The sequence below is a fragment of the Pavona decussata genome, unplaced genomic scaffold (assembly GCF_977016875.1).
Source record: "Pavona decussata unplaced genomic scaffold, jaPavDecu1.1 SCAFFOLD_41, whole genome shotgun sequence".
Classification (NCBI taxonomy): Eukaryota; Metazoa; Cnidaria; class Anthozoa; order Scleractinia; family Agariciidae; genus Pavona; species Pavona decussata.
The window spans coordinates 945180-961812 of NW_028145463.1; the positions used below are offsets into that span (position 1 = coordinate 945180).

Sequence of the window (16633 nt, forward strand, 5' to 3'; positions counted from 1 at the left end):
GCAAACCATGCACCGAAAAAATACGTTTAACTTCAGCCCGGGACAAAACTGTTCACCTCCCTCTTCTCCTGAACAATATTATTCCACCATCAAAAGATGCCTGATGAATCATCACAGCTACAAATCAACATTGAACGAGGAGGCAGCGAAGGAAGATGGGGGGGGGGGGGGGGGAGTGTTGTCTATGATCTGATTAATTGCTGATTTGTGCAGACAGACTATGAGAAATACGCGCGCGAACTCCAGGGCCGGATTGTTCGAAAGCCGATTAACGCTAATCTACGATTAAAACTGAGTTAATCTAGGTTTTCAACTCGCTCTTTAAAAGTGGTTTAAAACCATAATTTCAAGCTAAACTTAAAGAAAACTCTAGGTCAAAACTGAGGGCCAGAAATCTATTGGAAGAATCTTTACCGATTAGTAATTAAACTCGAATCAAAGTTCACGTTAAACCCGCAGGATTTCGAGCTTTGAACAACTGGGCCTAGAACAATGCTGGGAGCCGGGAATAGTAAATACAGTTTACCATATTTAATCTCGGGGAAATTTAGAAGAAACACGATGATGAGAATCAAGCGTGTCAAATCACAAAATACTTCACGAGTATCTTGCAGCTTGTACCTGCAGAGTCTTAGCCTCCCACCATTTTGACTTGATTCTGGGGACAGAAAAGTAGTTAAGCGTTATCAAATTACCTGATCTTCTTTCCTGCGGCCGTAGGATTGTAGATGGAACAAGTATGCAGTGCTGCCTGGCATACGGCTTTGTGCAATTGGAACTGTAGCACATAGCTCATGAAGTACCTGCGATAAGAGTAGAAAAATTAAGTTACGTTGTTTTAACGTCCGGGCAGATCAAGGCGCAGAAAAACTCGCCCTCGGACGTCTTCAGGAAACCTTTGATGCGGAGCAAGCCTGGCATTGAGAAGAACAAGAAGGTTTTCACAACCACGAACACAGTTACTTAGAACGCCGCTTTCCATTTGAATGAAAAAATAAATGTTCCAGTGGGAAATCAATGGACCGATCCTGCACTGTCATCTAACCCACATGCAGGCGGCTGGTAGCTGTAGTCACAGTTCTGTACGGAATGCGCATAAGTCCATGCCCTGCTAGCCTCCTCCGTAGTAGTTTTACCCCCCGAGGGTAAAACGCCTCCCCTTGAAACGACTGCGGGGGACAGGGGGGGGGGGGGGGAGGTTGGGACTACTGCCCTACAGACTTTTGTGCCATGCTCCCCTCCCACCAAACATATGTGCAAAGTTGGGTTACATGTTCTAGAGTTTCGGCCATGCCCCTCTATGTTCTGTCTAGCCCAGTCGCCAATACACCTCCCAGCACAAAACGTTTATCCATACCGCTATAAGCCTATGGAAGAGGAGAGACCCTGGGAACGAGGTTGCTCAGCCAGCTCAACAAATTAGTGGACGTTTCTGCAACTTGGTCCCCGATCGGAGATATCGCCTATTGCTCGAGCTAGCTAGCTAGATTCTGCAACAAATCAAATCAGTTTTAAAACTGCGGGCAATCATCAGTTGAACATGTTCTTTGTTCTCTGACCGACACTTTAGACGTACAGTCGAATACAATGACAAACCGGCGCTGTCAGTGTTATGTGCGTAGCAGAGAATAGCGAGTTTTTTTTTTCAACATGCATGCATGCCATCTTTCGACATGCTAGCTAAACAGCGGAAAGACCGCTTTAACTATCAAGCCTAAAACATTTCCAGTTATTAGCAAAACAAACGACAAATTACTGTCCAACCTGTATCAAGCGGCATTGTGTTAGTGGTCACTCTCTGTTTAGCGGTCAGGCTCCAGTTTTTCAAAGGCCGGATAACTTTATCCAGCGGATAAGTCACAATCCGACAGTTTCAATCTGTGCAAAGATTTCAGTATGTCCTCGTGCACAAGCGAATATGAACACTCCAACCACAGCTTAATTGGGAAGTGTACGAAAACCTTGGACAACATTTAACGTGAAGTATATTTTAGACGCTGAAGAGTGCCTTATCCAGCAGATAAAGTTATCCGGCCTTTGATCAACTGGGGCCAGGTGTTAAAGTCCTGCAAATAGCTTCCCAGAATTGTTGTTTGAACGTATTTTGACCTTCATCGAGCGATCACCATAACTTCGATTCGTGGGAGGCCGCGGTCACCCTTTATTTTAAAAGTCCCAACGAGCTGTTTCTATAGTCTTGACCTGTTTTAAATGCACTTCAGTGAAACTAAACCATGCACTCAAATATGCCAGGCAATTTTTTAATGATCTGCAATACTGACTCAGTACGATCTTGGCGTTTTATTGGTCCACTTATATTGTATGTATAGTTCAAAGGCTTTCAAAAATGAGACAAATTAGCTATATAGAGACTTTGTATGGATTTGGGTGACGCAATCTCAGAACTAGAGACAGTATGGAATTTGGGCGACCTTTGACAGGTCACCGCGTGGTTACTACGGAATGCAACACAACCAGACTTGGTGAACTTACTACTTTTTATGTGCCTTTCTTGCGATAGGGTTCCGCATTTCTGCATATGACGAAATTTGAACAATGTATACTAGGGCCCAATTCCTTTATGAACTTAGGAATGGGCACTGCCCCTGAATAAGTAATTTAACCCTTTAAGCCCTAACAGTGATCAGCATCAAATTTCTCCTTGTAATATTAATTGTTGTGTAACGCCTGAGGTCATGAGAATTAAGGATATGATCACCCAAGGTGAATTTTCTTGACATTCTTATAACTTCTCCCCAGTACTTTTATAAGAAAAGTATAGAGACAAGAAAGGAGAATTTGTTCCTTGATCATCTAACCTAATACAGTTTGCGGAATCTCAGTTCCCAGATTTTACTAGCTGTAGTTGGCTTTACGAAAATGCTAGCTGACCTATTTTAGAACTTTTAACGGCATATTTCCCCTTTGAAAACGAAAGGAATTATTTTTCCAGTGTTCTTTACAACTAAATCCAAATTACTGAGGTGATTAAGGCCATCCAGACACATATCCACCGAAATGCAAAGATGAATAGATACATAAATGAATAAACAAATAAATAAATAAATAAATAAATAAATGAATAACTAACTAACTAACTAAATAAATAAATAGATAAATAAATAAATAAATAAATAAATAAATAAATTATAAAAGTACAGTCTAACAAAAACAATATATATGAACATGATGAATTCCAATCGTTTAGGGAAATGTTAATCTCGTACCCAGATCTCCCACGGTCAGGCGGAGGGGAGATCTCACATTTCGACATTCCCGAACCGACGACTGAGATCGGGGTACGAGATTAGGGAAATGTAGAGCATAGGGCAAATCGATTAACAATAAAACACAAGACAAACAAAAACAACAACAAAACAACAACAACAACAACAAAACAAAATGCATCAAAATGTCGCTTGAGGAATGGAACAGCTCGTTGCGATCCCGTCGAGGGTAGGCCTGGTTGAAACGAGCCGACTTCCTGGGCTCTTGGTCAGCAGTATCAACCTGGGAAATGTCATGCGCAGGCCGGCTAACACGCGCCTGGTAAAAATCGTACGAAAAGTTTCTCTACAGTTCCGAATGTGATGTTTTAACGGGAAAATGGGTATAACAATGCTGCTAACTCAACGATGTGGACTTCGCCTTCTAAGTCGCCACGTAAGATCTCCAATGTCACATTTTTATACAGCTTTTTCGCGTTTTGATTTCTAGAATCTTTAGCATTCTCGGTCGAGTAGTAAACCTTGTGATGTGATGTGTAGTAAAGCTTGTGATGCGTTATGCAATATATTCTCTTACTGTACTATAGGCCTTTGGATTTGTCGATCTCGTATAAATTTGGCGTCGTGAAATCTGTCAAAATAGATTGAGCATTATTTCTAGCCATTTTGAGTTTTTTTGTCCTTATAGATTTCCTGACAACAGTTCCTTACACTTACATGTAAATGATATTTGATGATCGAGTGTAGATTTTGTGACTGATTTCGTAGGCTCAAGTTTCAACAAGGCGGATGTTGTCATCTGAAACTAAGGTAAGTACCTTTGAAAGAAATGTTGCATGATTTTCCTTGAAATCCAGGGTGCATTTCATACACATCCCACACAGAAAATATAATGCATGTATATATGCCTTGAGTTTCAAAGTTGTACGCCAACTGACGCCAGGCGGCCGCCGACCGCTTTGTAGACTCTAAATCCTACACTGGAAGATAAATTCTGGATAACAAAACTTCATTCATTTGAATGGTCGAAGTTTACAAAATCATAGTTAATCAACTACTCATAGGTAATCAACATCTGCAGGTTTACTCTACCTCCCTCTTATGTTGCTTTACACCAAAGACCACGATTGAGTCATATGCATGATTGGTGGTTTGAAATTAGCACATGCATACAAATTATGTGTATAAAAGGTAATCAGTCTGACTCCTGTTGGAGAATAAACAGTCCTCAAGGCTGCATTTTACGAAGGGGACGTCAAAGATCTTCAGCGTGGGTTTCCACATCGCTCGGCATACTGGCACACGATTATGTGGCATAAGACGGAGGTAATGCCTGGCTTTAGATTAACTCATAGGTGTAGTGGCATGCGGAAAAATTACCTAGGCTTTTGAAAACTTCCATCATTCAAACGAACTGTTTTAATAAAAAATTGTCAAAAAATAATATCCACTGAGGATTTCTCTCCCAGTGTAGGAATTAGATACTTCAGGCAGTCAGCATACATGTAACATAAATTTTCTTGGTAGTGGGTGCTTTGCGTGGAACTTCCAATCTCTCAGCATATCTTCGGCGTGGGACATATGGAATGCACCCTGGGCAGTACTTAGTTTAGGGGTTTTTTTTTTTTCAAAAAACATACAATGTAGTTAAAAATTGAAAACAATTTGAAATGTTACAGCATTGGCTGTAATAACAGTACATTGAATATTAAAATTCACAGGCCTTCCATCTTTCTCATCCATTTTTTCCACAGAACAATGTCTCATCTATTAGAAATATTGGAGTCTCTGCTCATATAGACTCAGGAAAGACTACTCTTACTGAAAGATTGTTATTTTACACTGGTAGAATAAGCCACATGCACGAGGTTAGTAGCAAGATTGTCCTCGTATCAACTCCCATATTCTCTTCACTTTTTTTCTCTGTTTCTTATGTGTATTAGCTAGGAGAATTTGGTTCAAAATCAAAACATTTTATCTTAGCGATCATCTCCTTTCTTCTCATAACGTCCATGTTTGCTCAAGCAGTGATATTACCTGTATAAGGAGAAATTAGATACTGGTACTATTGGGGTTTGACAATTTGGTGCATGTGCATGAATCTATTGTAAAATACTATTTTTTTTTCTTTTTATTACCAATTTTAAGGCTTTAGAAATTCTGCTCACATGTCCTTCAGTAATCACATACTGTGAATTTACAGTAAGTCCAAGCAAAATGACAGATGACCAAAATTCACAGGAAGAGTCAGCGGATCACACCTACACTGTCTATATTGAATTTACATGTACCTGTAAGAAGGATTTATTTCATGATTGATGATTGAAAAAATTAATAATGCAATCACTCTAAAAAATTTATAAACGGTGAAATTTTTTAAAGCAAAATAATTACATGTATTAGCCACCCAAGTCATTTACTCCCTTCTGGATAGCTCATAAACAATGAAGTAAATTAAAATTAATGGGCTTGCGTCATAATGATTAAGGGTGAAAAAACCTCTAATACAGTATGGGTGACCGGGTGGCCTTAAAAAAAGTAAAAGCAATGATGTTCATAACTATTAAAAAAACATGGTGACAAGTGGCCACTAAATTGTTAATCATTGTCTATTATTTTAAAAACTGAATTTGAGTTTTGTGATTCATCAGATTGAAACCTGTACAGTGCAGATCATGTTTTGCACTTGTAAAATTAATAATAGCTATCCATGGTAATTTTTCACCCATAAAAACAAGTTACCCTCATTATAGTCAATTTGAAATGTTTAAAAAATGTACTGTATATTAAATTATATGTACATAACTGTACATGTATGTCTGCTTAGAGGCTGGAAGGATACTTATATGCAGCGAGTGCTGAAGTAATTATTTGGTGTTAATTTTATCTGACCAGGTGCGAGGAAAAGACAATGTGGGAGCCACTATGGATTTTATGGAACTTGAAAGACAGAGAGGAATCACTATACAGGTTAGGGAATGTTCAAAATTAGTGTATAAACATTGTGCTCCACTAGGGCACACTAATTTGAGGGAATATTTACAAGAGCTTTACCCACAGAGCATCTGACACCAACCTTCTTAGCTATAATATAATAATATAATAATATAATAATAATAATAAAGACTTTATTAACAGCATCCAAACGCTATAGGGAACAGAGACTGATAGCAGACACTTCAGAGCACTATTGTCAAAGCAAAATAAGTGCAAAATGATCTGACATCAATAGCTCAGGAGATTTGTAAAAAGACAACAATCTCGATCTGTGCATATTGAAAGACCACTAAGCCTGAGAGCTGATCACCAATTTGGTTCACAGGAGTAAGGAATGTGCTGATGGCCTTGCCTCACATGTTTAAATCATTTTGTTGTTTCTCTGTCATATACTGTACAGTGTAGCTATAATTATTTTTGTTGTTCTGTAGTCAGCGGCAACATATATTAATTGGAAAGATACCAACATCAACATCATCGACACCCCAGGTAAGAGACTGGACAATACCAAACTGAACAAAAATAATTTCTGTAACTTAAAGATGTGTCTTTCCCTTTCTTTTCTCAATTATTTTTTTTGCATGAAAGCTGGAATAATCACTTTTAAGACAATTTTTAAAAAGTCAGAGTAAATTAGTGATTTTGACTTTCACACTGTCTTGTTTGCTATCTGTGACTGCAGACTCAAATTACCCGGACAAGTTAAAAAACGTTGAATATAAAAAAACCACCCTCACAGTTATTTAGTATGCAACTTAAGCAGTTGCAAAAAGAAGCCAGAAAAAATTTAGGCTTCAATGATACAGTTATTCAAACTCGGAGGTCATGGGTTCAAATCCTGTTCAAGCCTGAATTTTTTCAGGCTTCTTTTTGCAACTGCCTAAGTTACGTAAATAACTGCCAGGATCTTTCTTCTATTTAATTTTTCAGCCATAGTTCATATAGTTTGCTTAAATTTGTATTCATATTTGCAATGACTGTGCATTATTATTCAGCATGGAGCTCACTGCACATTCGCCTTTTTTATATTAACCCTTTTATCCCTAAGAGTGTCATTTGGCACATAAGGCCACAACTCTGTAAATATTTGACAGATTTATGTGAATTTTTCACACCAAGATGGTCTTGTGAAGATCTACTCATTAGAAGGATGGAAACGTACCCCCCTCCCATATGTGATATGGTTGACCACCCCCATAACTTTTCAACTTTTTCCCCCTAGAAGTTGTGGGGCTTAAGACATCTCTCACATTAATGAAGATGTTGAGACCTGCAAAATAAGCTATAGTTTAGGAGTATACCTAATATACACAAGGATTGGGACGTTTTTGAAGTTTTAAATTTTTACGTTTTAAGGCCATTTATCTCAAAGCCATAACTTTTCTCATTCATAATTATATCAGTTATGAAATACACTCATGAGTAGCTTTAAAATGGTATATCATAAATGTACATAGACATTGAGTTTGTAGACTTGGATCTGGAGAAAATGTCATTTTGCCTTAAGGGTTAAAGGGTTAACTTACTGTCGTACAAATCTATAGGACATGTGGACTTCACAGTGGAAGTGGAGCGAGCCCTTAGAGTCCTTGATGGAGCAATTTTAGTGTTGTGTGCAGTTGGTGGGGTGCAGGTTAGTGTCAAAATGAATATTCTCGTTGTTGCTCTATATACCTTCCTATGAATTAGTTGAATGAGAGAATTTGTTTGACTGTCAACAGTTTTATCTCTCATTATTACTTTTCATTATTCTGTTGCCTAAATTTATGTCAGACCAAGCTCAGATATACTGCAATTATATCAATTGTAAGGAGAAATAAGATGCTGCTTGCTATTGGGACGGTACCAGGTCTAATTAATACCGAGCTATTTTTGTACGGTTTGTGATGCTGGAAAAGCAGATCTTAGCAAGGGCTATTGGAATCCAAAAAGAAAATTGGGTATAATTATGACCACAGATTTTCTGGAGGTAATTAACCAATAATACAGTATTTCTAAAAAGCTTTAATAAAAAACTGTACATACAGAACAATGTATGGATTTTTTCTCAAAATTGAAGCGTCATTATCTCTGAAAAATGCTTGATTACTTCCCAGTTTTCTTTTTTGATTTCAATTATTACCATTATTGCTATTAGACACCTTTGAATTAATTGGCACTGTCCAAAACAAATATAGTTTCTCAGACCATCCCAAAATGTGCAGAATGTGTACATGTATGTTCAGAAGCAAAATGAGGCACCATCCTTTAGTAATACTGTAGCTTTAATCCTGGGGCCACTTAAAAAAAATGTTTCACTAACCCAATAATCTGGGTCTTTCAGTTAAGTTACACACTCATACAGAAAACTAATCCACTAAAATTATGTACATTCATTCCTGACCGCGGAATACGCTAAACAATGACCCAGCTTGTAAACTACAAGACAGTGTAAAAGTTTTTAATTATTGAATTGAGCCCAGCTTGAGCTGGTACATTGTACATGTATGTAATTAATTTTGTTTAATTAGAATGTACGTCCAGTGTTAAGTGTAAAGTACAATTTTAGACCTTTTTGTGAGTCCTTTGTTGAAACTTATTCATATAATTAGGGAAACGTTTACAAACTTGTCAATGTAATTTACTATCAGTACTATTTTTTGTGTCTTCATCAGAGCCAGACGTTGACGGTAAACCGGCAAATGAAGCGTTACAGTGTGCCTTGTATTGCCTTTATCAACAAACTTGACAGGTGAGTAAGAAAGTAAAACAGAAATTATTTTAATCATAAACAAATCATGGCACCTGTAACAGACCATTCAATGTCTCTTCTTTTTCTTTTCAGAATGGGAGCAAATCCAGCCCGCGTTCTAAGTCAGATCAGGTAAACAGAGTACTTGCAGTTATGGTTGAGCAATACGTGTACATGTGTTGTAGGTTAAAATGATTTCAACCTAGGTTGATTTGTATTTTCCTTTGTTTCAGATGTAAATTACCCAACCCTAAAAAAAGGAAAATACAAATCATTTGGTTGGAATCATTTTAATCTTAAACATATGCACTGTATGTACAGTGACTATGCAAAGGTTTTTCCTACTTAGATGGCCAAGTTTAATTGTTGAGTCATGTCAATTGAGGGTCGGGAGGATTCAAAACAGGTGCATAAGGGAGGGGAGAGTAGAATGAATAACATGGAGGGGCCGGTAGGGAACGTTTTCCATTTTCTCTTGACCTCCACCCCTCTCCCCTTGATATTTTAAATACATGCAGATTTGTACTCTTCTTCTAAAAAGGTTGTCCTCCATACTCCATACTATTAAAACTGAATTTTAGGGTGTGTTAGACAGGATCGATAAAATGGCACAGTGACTGCAAATATTGTTAATCTCCTAAGGAACAGTAGGCTTGTCAGCCTACAGGGACATACCCATCCCAATCAGCTCAACAGGTGATGTCACATTCAATTTCACACTGGTCAGCACAATTTAATTAACAAGTTCATTTATTATATCATGGTCCTACTGACATTTGTACATGTTATACATGTAAATGCATGCACATGTGAGGCTTGTGATAGCCTAACGTAGTTCGATTCTCTTGACAACAAGATGCCTGCTATACTGGCATTACGCGAGATGCCGTGGCTGATTCATTTATTCCAACTGTGTGCTTCGCAGATTTATGAAACCATCCTTGCTAATGGAATAGTTTGAGTCACGAAGATCGCGTTACGTTGTTTCCCTTGTGTTACGCTACTCAGGGTTTCAAGGGAAATTGCGGGAATTCCATTGCGATAACGTAAGCTTCTCAATGACCCTGGCCATTTTCTGTCTGCAATTGTAGTCTAAGACTGTCAAAGAAAGCACGATTCCTTCGCCAGGAACTCTCCAATTTCCACCGTTTTAGATGTCGAGTGCTTCTTAGAAGTTATTCTTTCGATTTACCGCTTCAAAATGGTGAAATTTCCGTTTGAAAACGGCACACTTGAGTCCAGAACATGTTAACAATATGGCGCCACAATCTAATCCAGCTTTAATGGATAAATCAAATGATGCGTTGACGTCACACAGGTAGGGGTGAGTGGGTCCCCTCCCTCGCGATAGAAGTGACAAGAATATATTTTGATTGGCCTGCTGTCGTTGAAGACAATCAGAACAATACATCCCGAGTAGGAGAGGGGAGAGTTTAATGAATAAATTAATGTACCGATTTGTAGCTACGAGGAAGAAAAAAAAAAGAAATCGACCCGTTTTTAGACACGGTTTGCCCCTTCAGGGCATCCCGCATAATAAAGCAAAGCTTCAACTCACAGCAGGCCTTTTGCACAGTTGCCAATTGGTTTGGAATCTGAGTTGACAGGCTGGTGTCATCGATCTTGTGTGATAGTCTAATGTATTTTGATTCTCTTGACAACAGAGCGAAGCTTCAACACACAGCAGCCTTTGCGCAGTTGCCGATTGGTTTGGAATCTGAGTCGAAAGGTGTTATCGATCTTGTGCGATGGAAAGCTTACTACTTTGAAGGAAATCAAGGGTGAGTTGACTTTGGAAGAAGATTTTAGAGAAACCGATTTCCAGGCACCCCATTTACTTAATGTACATGTATGCCCACTTTTGAAAAAGTTCAGCACTGAGACAATTTTATCCAATCTTTAATTTAATTTAAACTTAAATATCCACTGTACAGTACATTTACATGTTTCTACAAAGGCTGCCTTGGAATGAAAACTTTGTTGTTTCCAATGTTAGCATGCCAAAGCTGTCCTCAGTAAAACAGAATTGCACTCTACTATTTCAAAATTATACTGACAATCTTATGGTATAATCAATCATTGCAAATTTGTGCCATTTAAGTCTCCAACTTCCTATGGATTGTACATGTAGTTCAGTCAGGCAGCTACAGCTGTGTGGCCCGAGTTAGCGCTGTATACATGTATCTTCTTGTCCACTTGTCAAGACTAGTTCACAGTTATGTCACTTTACAGTACAATGTATTTTATACCAACAGGTCCAAAGTGGAAGAAGGAGTTATTCCTGAGGATATGGTTGATGAGTGCATAGAAAGAAGACAAGAACTGATAGGTAAAACTTACAGCAGTTATCAATAACACGCGACCTACCGCATTCAAAAGAGTCGGAAAAAGTTGCGTTTTGGTGGACGTCAATCAAAGAAAAGCGGTTGGAATTATTTTGAATTCTGACAAGATTCCAAGGTAACCCTGCAAGAAACTAAGAATTTTACCTCGCTAAGAGATAGAAAACTTTATTTAAATTCATTCTCCAGCCAGATCAAGTGCAAATAAAAGGTATTTTTAAATTAAAAAAAAAAATTCGATTTTCACTGCACGTGATAATTTGCTCACTTGCACGCATCGCTGATTTAATTGTCAGGTTTAGCGATTTCAAATGTTTCATAAAAAAATAACGCTTCGTCTAGACAATGTGCATTTTTTAGATAACCTGTCTTAGAAATCAACTTTCATAAAGTTTACCATCCGTCAGCGGATAAAACTGTCCATTTCTTCGTTCTGTTGCCTTGAAATGTTCTCAGAATTCAAAACAATTTCAACGGCTCTTCTTTGATTGATGTCCACCAAAACGCAGCTTTATCAGAGTCTTTTGAAGGCGATAGGTCGCGTGTTATTGGTAACGGCTGTAAGACATTACAAATAAATAAATTTGTTGTAATTGAAATGCTGTGAGTAGATACTGATCATAACATGTACAGTTTGTATGAATGACAATTACACACAAAATGTGAAGTCTGCATGTGCTGTCAGTTGTTATTAACATCTCTGCTTGTTATTCTCTAATTTTTAAGAAACGGTTGCTAATGTTGATGAAACCCTGGGTGAAATGTTCCTAGAAGAAGTTCAACCAACAGAGGAGCAGCTAATTGTAGGTATTTCTTAGTCAAAATAATTATATTTCAGTCGACAAACTCGTTCACAGGGTTCTTGACTGTGAAATTCAAAATAGCGGGCAACGTATGCTGTAGACTACATGCTACAAACTATGGATGCAAATTGTGGAGTATCTTGTAAATTATGTGACACACTTTTTTTTCGTCTTCACTATACTTTTTCCAGGATCTCAGATATGGTTAACACTCGTAATTAGATATTTGATGCCTGAAATAGTGTAGCGAAGACAAATATCAAGTGTGTGCCACATGACAAAAAATAATACGTGTTCTAGAGTCTTTTCTGTCTTTACTGGGGACAAGGTTGGATTGTCTGCAGTCCAATACAAATGTACTTTATTTACATGTAGATACATTGAAGCATGGTCATTGGCTTAATTGGTGCAGTCCAATTGTACTGATTCAGAAATGCACGCTGACCATCTTCACAGGGATTTGATAACAAAGAAAACTGTCTGCAAATCAGGTTTTTGAATTGTAACACAATAATTTTTGGTAGTGCTTTGTTTGAATTCACTAGGCTGCTATTCGCCGAGCCACCATTAAAAGAGCTTTCACACCTGTTTTTGTGGGATCAGCTTTAAAGAACAAGGGAGTGCAGGTATGTTAGTTTACATGACTGTACCTTTTGCACCTAAGCAGAAATGGACATCACGTTTATAACATCAATGTGACATGACATTGATGTGACATAACAGTGACATGACATGACATTAATGTGACATGGCATGACATTGTTGTGACATTGACATGATGTGACATTGATGTCACATGACATTGACATGACATTGATGTCACATGACATTAATGTGACATTAAAGTGACATGACATTGTTGTGACATTAACATGACATGACATTAATGTGGCACGACATTGACATGACATGACATTGATGTGACATGACATTAATGTGACATGACAGTGACAAGACATGACATGACAGTGATGTGACATGGCATTGACATGATGTAACAATAATGTCACGTGACATTGACATGACATGACATCGTTGTGACATGACATCGATGTGACATGACATTGGCCTGACATGACATTTTATGTAACATGACATTAGTGATCTTATGCATTGGGACGGCAGAGGAAAGTAGATGGCAAAGTGTCCTTGAGTGACCAATGCGATAGCTAATAATTTCTGCGTTTTCTAGACTGCAAGCAGTCCCTTTCTGGTTAGTCGAGAGGTCGCGCGAAATAGCCGAGCGCGAAAAAACTGGAGCAAACGAACGGTGGGAGGCTTGGGGAGAGGCGGGAAAAAGGGGAAAGGAAAAGAAAGGGACCGCGCTCTTAGCTGTAACAGATGCGTTTAGGGTAACTCCGCCCACAATTCGTTAAACCATTAAAATCCACTGAAACCCGGGGTATCCAATCGATGGAAACCGATGATCGGAAATTCAATCGATCAATCAATATCAATCGATAAAATTAGTTAATTGGAATCGATTGGTATCGGCCAATCGATGACCAATCGATAACCACACCAAAACCGTTCATCGATTGCCATCGATTGGCTCAGCAACCTTGAACAGACGTCACGCACGCTACCTGTCCGATCATCCGCCGGCCGCCATTTTTAGGAAGCCCTGGGGACGAAATTGGTAAAACAAATACCGACCCAGAATATACTAGCCTGCGAATACAACCGCCTAGCGCCTCTCATTCGCTCCCGCTACTACGTGCGAGTAACAGGAGCGAATGAGAGGCGGCTGTATTCGCAGGCTAAGAACATACCAAACACCAAAACTAAAATGGCTCATCGCTTACTACTATGTTAAAAAAAAAGAACGTCTTTTATTTCTTTTAGACACAATTGGCGCCTTCACAGATTTTTAAGTTTGTGTGTATGTGATCAGTCTTTGTTTTAAGCACGATTAGGTTCGTTATTATAAGGCTAGGTATTGCTGCTTTATTCATTATTTTGCAACAACTCACGCTGCTGTTGTTCGCAATTTCATTGTTCGCAAAAGTACAACTTCTGTTACCAGAATTTTTCTGTGAAGGCACGATGCAACCACTTTCCGTTTTTTGAAGTCTATAGATTGGCCCATGGAACAAACTTTACGAGAGTATTGTTCTCCTGTTAACATTAAAATGAGATTTGCTTATAATTACTGCGTACAAAGTTGTGTTTTTTATGCGCCGATTCCGGTTCCGTCAATCTGCAACCAATCGATACCAATCGATACCAATTTATCTATCGATTGGTATTGATAATCGGTACCAATCGATAACCACACGAATCTTCGCCATCGATTGGTCATCGATTATCAATATCAATCGATTAATTGATATCGATTGGTATCGATTGGTATCAATTGTCATCGATTATCGATTCCATCGATTGGATACTCCGGGAATGAAAATGGCAGCAAATAAATAACAACTCCGCATTGTTACTCAATGACCAGAATATTACGAGCGAAAAGGAAGAATCGCCGAGCTTGGGCATGAAAAGTCAAAATCTAGAAGTTGTGGTGCATTTAAATTTTTCTTCGAGGCCCAGAGTAAAAGATATCGACAACACAAGCGTTCGAAGTGTAATTAAGAACGTGGCGCAAGACAACTGGAAAGCTGTTGTTTATAATATCTGCCGACAAAGCTTGTTCCGCGGATGCGAAAATTACATTGTACTTGTTGGCACCAATGTCTTTTAATAATTTTGGGATCTTCTCGAAGGCAACTGCTTTTAAACCAAAGTCATTTGACTGTAACTGGTCTTCGATAATACTGCGAAACGGAACAACAACCACGATCGAAGCCGTGTTGGCAAAGTTTTTCGCTATTACCGGGAAAGCCATTATACATCAAAGCTTCGTAAATTACGAAGCTTTGATATAATGTGGATTTCCCGAAACCAGTGGGAAGAACGGCCATTACATCTTTTCCCGACAAGAGTGCTTCTACTGCTAGCTTCTGTTCCTCTTTGAGACTTGAGCCGCCGAGTTGATCGCTTAAATTTACGAAGACATTGCTGCTACTCTCTTTCACGACGGAATCCATTTTCCTAGTCATTTGAAATGTTGTCATCCAAACGTGTGAAGAAGTTAATTACATATCAAACTTGTCTGACAGCAGCTATTGTTTATGGACCAATCGGAATTTTCCGTTGCTGGTGCTACGAGAAATTTGAATGCGTTGGTTACAGCTAAGAGCGCAGTCCCTTTCCTTCCCGCCTCTCCCCCAGTCTCTTCTCGTTTATTTCTCCTCGCTCCAGTCTCGCTGCACTATGAGCGCACCTTCTCGACTGGCCAGAAAGGGACTGCTTGCAGTCTATGCATTTTCTTGCAATCTGTGTAAATTGCTGACCTCTTTGGCTGTTAAGGGAAATAACACAATGAGACAAAGGCAATATTAACAACGGATTACTTCAAAATACATTAGGAATGCAGCCGTGCTGGTCGCTAGACATTATACCATCCTCTTTTCTCTGCCTTCCTGCTGTGTTGACATGACATGCCATGGTGTGTCCACCAACTTTAATTAGAATTCAGTAATACAAAACAGTAATTCAAACTTGCCACTCTAAATGAAGTGATCTAATCAGACAGAGCCCTGATACATTTGCATAGATCACCATATTACATTAGGCTAGTCTCCTATGCAGACACTCTAAAGTTTGGCTTGCCACGCATTGCTCCCCCACGAACGGAACAGAAGTGACTTCTCTTTGAAGCATAGGTTCGTGGGGGTCGGGAGGAATGCGTGACGTGCCCAACAAGTGTCTGTTTAGGAAGCTGAAGTACTGTATTTTGTAAATTTTTCTCCTCCTCAGCCCCTGTTAGATGGTGTTGTGGACTATTTACCAAATCCCAGTGAGGTGAAAAATTTTGCCATGGACGCTGAAAAGTAAGATCTTAAGTCATGTAATTGTCATCCTTTTTGTTTTCATTATTAAATCGTCTTCATCTCAGTTTAACAAATTGACCTCATTTTATTTTGTTCGCCTCTCCTCTTACTGATGATAAAATAAGTCATAACATTGTCAAAATCGCTGTGAATTCACGAGCCAAACAGGAAAAGCAGGTTCACACATGTGTAAGCAGTACTGTAAGCATGCTAGTGAGAAAGGGAGCTTTAAAGTACGAGAGTTAGCTAGTCACAAAACCTGTTTTTATTGTCGTTATTGAGGCAATCATAAGTTCATAAACTATATTGCAAAAGCCAAAGAATCTGACTACCCCAGTCAGTAACATACTGGAGAACTGGGGAATCTTGAACATGTAACTCCAGTTGACAGTCTTCTACCGGAGTACGGCTCATGGTTAAATTCCACATCAAATCTCATAGTCATCGTCATCTTTCCACTGCAGCGCCACATTTTAACTCCTGTTTTCACTAAGGCGTATTTTTATCAATAACTTTTCTCATTCAAGAATATCAGTTTAAAGCTTAAATTCTTGCCACATCAAGAGCGTAGTGCTGAACAGTTTTGGCGAAACGTTCGCTGATGGCGCCAGCTATCCTTCTGTACTCTCATTGAGGGTAACAATTA

The 16633-nt window shown here is 38.7% G+C and overlaps 1 protein-coding gene across 1 annotated transcript in view; it reads left to right on the forward strand.

The window, feature by feature from the left end:
* The first annotated feature begins 3532 nt into the window (after positions 1 to 3532).
* The window catches only part of LOC146482919 (elongation factor G, mitochondrial-like), a 66431-nt gene continuing 53330 nt past the window's right edge, over positions 3533 to 16633 (forward strand). The window contains exons 1-13 of the mRNA XM_085106553.1: positions 3533 to 3663; positions 3996 to 4037; positions 4982 to 5095; positions 6123 to 6197; positions 6656 to 6713; positions 7769 to 7857; positions 8879 to 8955; positions 9049 to 9087; positions 10620 to 10736; positions 11211 to 11284; positions 12024 to 12100; positions 12646 to 12726; positions 15914 to 15987. Of these exons, the coding sequence (XP_084962679.1) occupies positions 3607 to 3663; positions 3996 to 4037; positions 4982 to 5095; positions 6123 to 6197; positions 6656 to 6713; positions 7769 to 7857; positions 8879 to 8955; positions 9049 to 9087; positions 10620 to 10736; positions 11211 to 11284; positions 12024 to 12100; positions 12646 to 12726; positions 15914 to 15987 (974 nt within the window). The 5' untranslated portion in view covers positions 3533 to 3606. The remainder of the gene's footprint in view (positions 3664 to 3995; positions 4038 to 4981; positions 5096 to 6122; positions 6198 to 6655; positions 6714 to 7768; positions 7858 to 8878; positions 8956 to 9048; positions 9088 to 10619; positions 10737 to 11210; positions 11285 to 12023; positions 12101 to 12645; positions 12727 to 15913; positions 15988 to 16633) is intronic.